Here is a 5301-nt window from a genome sequence, read left to right as displayed (position 1 = left end):
TGCTGCTTTTAAGACCAGGCACCAGACCAATACAGGGAGCAAAGCTAATCCCCCTTTTGGATTAGATTTAGGTTGGCTGAGCTCCCTGATCTACTTAACTGCCCAGTTGACTGGGATTAACTTAAACTGCCGTGGAACTGTACTACAAGAGCAAGCTTGGAGTTGTTCTAGTTTACACTGGCTTAAAGGAAGGAATGAATCTATGCCTTTATGCCTGTAGCCATGATAGGAACTAGGAACCTGTCTTGTTTTTCAGCATTACAAGCTGCATTAAGAACTACTCCCTTGTAAACAAGGACAGCCTCAGTTTGCCATGTCATAACTCCAGAGATGGAAATTTACAGATAGCCATTTTCTCCCCTGCAGTGCGGTCCCAGATCTCCACCATCACTGTGGCCACCTTCAACACTACCCTGGCCTCATTCAATGTGGGCTATGCAGATTTCTTCAGCGAGCACATGAGGAAGCTTTGCAACCAGGTGCCTATCCCTGAGATGCCCCATCAACCGCTCGCATGTGCCAACCTCCCACGGAGCCTGACAGACTCCTGCATCAATTACAGTTGCCTGGAAGACACGGATCACATTGATGGAACCAACAACTTTGTCCACAAGAATGGCATGCTGGATCTCTCGGTAATTGGCAAGGAATGAGGAAAGCCAGGTCCCTCTTCTGTCGTTATAGCTGTACCATTGAGATCAGGGTTTTGATGGGCTTTTCCTCCACCTCTTTATTTGACTTTTCTCAGCAGTACCTAAAGGTCAGTCAGATACATTGGTGCATATCATAAAAGTCTCCTCTGAGATGCTGCAACTCCTGTTACTCCTTGCAAGGAGCGCATGTGCATGTGGAATGCACACATCAAATCTTAAGTGATATTATTCAATGGCTGTGTTCCTGGGGCATGCGCCAAGTTTCTTACGAAACAGTATAAAATGGAATAGCACCTTTCTTCTAATGGCACCTTAAAACTCACCTTTTCTGCATTCCCTTTAATGACTTGACAGCTCCTGGTGCACTGACACAGTGTTCTCAGGCTCACAGATGTGAGCCTCATCTTATGGTTTCCTTTTCTGCCTGACTGTGCTCAGCCTGTGGTTTCTTGTCTTACACTTAGATTGTGGGCTCTTGGGGGTGAGGTTTGTATGTACTTCATTCTGAGCTTTTACTGTGCCTGCTATAATGAGTCTCAGGTCTGTGACTGGAATTTCCAGGCACTAAATAGTATGAGAAGAGAAAATAAGTCTAACTTTAAATATGATATTTGAATCCCCCAGGTGGTCCTGAAGGCTGTTTACTTGGTCCTGAACCATGACATCAGTTCCCGGATTTGTGATGTGGCACTGAACATTGTGGAGTGCTTACTTCAGCTTGGTGTGGTGCCCTGTGTAGAGAAGGTTCGGAGGAAGAGTGAGAACAAAGAAAATGAGGCCCCTGAAAAAAGACCAAGTGAAGGATCCTTCCAGCTCAAAGGGGCTGCTTCTGGTGGTTCAGCTTGTGGATTTGTGCCTCCGCCAGTTAGTGGAGCAGGAGATGGAGGGGAGGAAGGAGATGGTGGAAGTGGTGGAGGAGGTGGAGGTGGAAATGATGGAGGTGGTGGTGGTGGAGGAGGAGGGCCATATGAGAAGAATGACAAAAAACAAGAAAAGGTTTGTCTTGCTTCCCTTTATACATACAATTGGTCTAGATATAAGCATACATGCATAAGCATACAAAAGATCTAGATACATACAGAAAAAAGATGTAGATCTCTTAAGACAGAGCATGCATGTGAATGCAACTGTCCTTCTCTTTTCCATCCTTTTTTTTTAATTATTTTTTTTTTTGGCACCGCAATCACAAATTAATTTGTTTTGCTATGGTCCCCACTTGGGGTTCCACTCAAGAAACACAATTGGGAATTCAAAGACTGTAACTACTCCAACAAAGCAGCTGCCAAAAGCAGAGTTTTGAGCTTTGTATGGACATTTTCAATATCTTTTCTAAGTGTGTGAAACCCTCAACCACAATGATTTTACGGGGGGGAGGAAGGGTGTTAGTATTCATAGCTTTTTAAGAAAAAACAGAATCCAGTGTGTGAGCACAGTTTGTTTTCCCTAATGGCCAGAAAGAATACATTTTTCGTATTGCTATGAGATCTCACCAAGAGATGGTGTTGCTAACCTCCAACTTCACAACTAGTATTAGCGAATACATAATGCATTGTAAAAAGATACTTGTCTTTCTGCTCAAGCAAGCCAACTCTCTGGGGTTTGGGCAGAATTTTTTGAAGTAAGTGCTGAACAATATTTATAGCAATATGTAGGGAGCTTCATATTTATAGCACGACCTTTTGAGGGGAGCTGAAAGGGAGAAGGCTGGTCCCTAAATCAGAAAAATAATCAGAGTAAACATTTCAAGAGTAACAACTCAATAATGGAGCGTCTGAGAAGAGAAATGGACAGCAACTTGTTAAAAAGAAAAATGCTAGCAAAATGCCAGTGGTTGTGCCAGGGTTTCATGCAGCCTTTCCCTCTGTAACTCTCAGGATGAAGGCCCATCGCTCAGCACCCATAGGCTGGCACTCACAATGCTGATCAAAATTGTGAAGTCCCTCGGTTGTGCCTATGGTTGTGGAGAAGGACACCGAGGGCTCTCTGGAGATCGCCTGAGACACCAGGTATTCCGGGAGAATGTAAGAGAACTAAAGCTCATTAAAGTGTCCCCCCTGTACTTCTGACATCAGCTGCTGAGATTTGCTGTCTGCACCCTCTGTAGCTTTCTCTGTACTGGCAGTAAACGTGTTGGTCTTTGCCCCAGCTCACAAACTGTGTTACAGCCCAGCTGTAGCACTTTTTCAGCTATTGTGTTGCCTTCCAGCCTCTGGGGCTTGCTAAGAGCACACGGGAGTCCCAGGGTACTTTTGAGCACCCTACTGGATGGGTTGTCTGGGAAGGGACAATACATGGGAGAGAATCCCCTGTGTGAGCTGGTGTGCGTGACTTCTCACACTGACCATACCCCAACAGAGTATGCTATTTACAAGAGGTGCCGCTATCCTGGACTGCATATCCAAAGTCTAAGGTGTACTTATGTCCAGTTTTCCCAGTAGTGATTATAACTAGGTGCTGCTGGGCTGCATCATCAACTCCTGATAGCTGGAGTGCACTGTGCTTGCAGGCATGTTAGAATGCTGCAAGGAAGTAGAAGGCTCATGTCCTGTTGAAGGGCAGGGTGGATGGTCACTACTGATTCCTTACATTTTTTATTTTGCCCAAGATGAAGCAGTGGAAAGTGCCCAGGTGTAGTCCAGACATCTTACTTCATCCAGAAGAATTTGACTCCCTCAGGGAGCCTTTGAAAGGCTTTCTCCAGCACATGCCTCCTCCTCACCTTCTGTGCTTCCAGCAGGAAGCACTTTTCATGACTGTAATGAGAACTGACACTGTATCCATACATGGTGTGGGTGGGAGCCAGGTCCTCCTTCGTGACTTATGGTTAGCCTGAGCTATGCCAGCAGAGCTACAGTTTGGTTCTGGGTTCTGAGCTAGATGGCTCAGAGATGGATTGGCTACCTCCACAACATGTAACATTCTGTTATCTAGACTGCTGGGTACTGAGGAGACTGCAGCAACATCAGTTCTGACACAGTGGGACAAGATGGGGTAAGAGAGTCCCAGTGCTAGCAGTAGAAAGGTTCTGCACAGAGCACTGGTAAAACATGTACTGCATTTGTCAAAATGTCAGTTAGGCTTTCATGTTGTGTTGGACCTGAGCCAGCAAAACATTTAGGCCTATACATAACATTAAGCATAAACTGTAGATCTCTTGGAGGTTCTTATCACACTCACTGAATTTATGGAAAGAGATTTTCCTACCCGTCTAAGTCTGCTGCATTTTCTGTGCATTTGTCTGGCCAAACTGCTTTGCATGCACCATTTGTGTCGACTGCATGGACAATCACGTCTGAGTTTATTGGGAAGTTAAGCATCCTGCTGTAGGTAGCATATGTATCAATTGATCAGGAGGTATAGGTGCATCAAATGGGTTGGGCCTGAGCCAGAGGCTGAAAAGCAGATTCCTAAGGCTAAGAACCTGTTTCACCAAAGGAACAAGCCTTGACTGAGGTGGTACATTCCTACTTCAGTCATATTCGGTGAGATTTTACCTTGGGGCTAGGGAGAGGAGGAGAGGCTTGAGACATGGCTGGCAGTGACTTCACCACCACCTCCAAATAGTGGGACCTGTACTGGTGCCTTCTTGGTGCCTTCAGCACTGTCTCCTTGTTTGCTTCAGAGAACCTGTTGTCTGTTGCAGGACCTGAACCTTCTGGCTCATAGGAGAGGTTAATTTAGACAGCACAGCAAAGCACAGGCTAAGCAAGAGCAAAAATTACCCTGCTCCTATGAGCAAAACTGGAATGTGTACTTTGATGTGACTTGATGGATATCATTGCAGGCTCAGAGCTGCCTCACAAAGCTGTACAAACTGGATAAGATGCAGTTCCGGCAGACCATGAGGGATTATGTGAACAGGGACTCTCTCAATAATGTGGTGGATTTCCTGCATGCTTTACTGGGATTCTGCATGGAGCCAGTCACTGACAGTAAGTACAGCTGGTAGTCAGAAACTCTCACTTGAATAACAGTACCATCAGGAACAAGAAATGCCTTTCCTTTAAAAAAAAAAACACATTAATTACTATCCTCAGAATATACAGACTGTATCCTCAGCCAGTGGGGGTCAGGGGAGTTGAATCTCTTCAGATTTGAACACCCAGTGATCTCACCTAGTGATCTTGCATCACCTAGTGCACCTGAAATTGAAGACCTATTGTTCATGGCTCTTTAAAGAAAATATTTTCATTCAGCTAAGCCTTAGGTAGGGAGTTTTCTGCTTCATGACATGACCAGGCACCACCTGGAATGTTTAATCCAAGATTTGTTCTGAATGGAAATACAATTGAGCATTGAAACCCCCTGTGGTGATTCAGGTGAGGCAGTAAATAGCAAGAATACATTGAATGTCCAAGAACATGAACACATAGATGCATGTGCCTGCAGTTACAAGTGTGTGTGTGTATGTGTGTCTATGTGCATATATGTATATATGTTTTACTTTAAAATTAGAAACAGTATTCCAGGTGCTATACGAATGACCAAATATTAATGCTTTGTCACTGCATTCAACAACAGCTAACAATGATAGATCACAGCCCACCTCTCATCTCAGGCATTTCAGAGAAAGCATAAAAAAATATTATATAGCAACTTTTGTAAAGAAAATGCCTATCTCTGTTTGATGGGTGATCCTGGGATTGAT

The 5301-nt window shown here is 44.5% G+C and overlaps 1 protein-coding gene across 1 annotated transcript in view; it reads left to right on the top strand.

The window, feature by feature from the left end:
• LOC104397410 (protein unc-80 homolog) overlaps positions 1-4585 on the top strand; it is a gene marked incomplete at its 3' end in the record, with an annotated part of 35573 nt that extends 30988 nt beyond the window's left edge. Inside the window, exons 12-15 of the mRNA XM_010007374.1 lie at positions 367-635; positions 1278-1517; positions 2528-2674; positions 4438-4585. Coding sequence (XP_010005676.1) covers positions 367-635; positions 1278-1517; positions 2528-2674; positions 4438-4585 — 804 coding nt within the window. The remainder of the gene's footprint in view (positions 1-366; positions 636-1277; positions 1518-2527; positions 2675-4437) is intronic.
• Positions 4586-5301: the final 716 nt, after the last annotated feature.

This window comes from Chaetura pelagica, unplaced genomic scaffold (genome assembly GCF_000747805.2).
Source record: "Chaetura pelagica isolate M959 unplaced genomic scaffold, ChaPel_1.0 scaffold240, whole genome shotgun sequence".
Taxonomy (NCBI): Eukaryota; Metazoa; Chordata; class Aves; order Apodiformes; family Apodidae; genus Chaetura; species Chaetura pelagica.
This window is presented reverse-complemented; position numbering and strand designations above follow the sequence as displayed.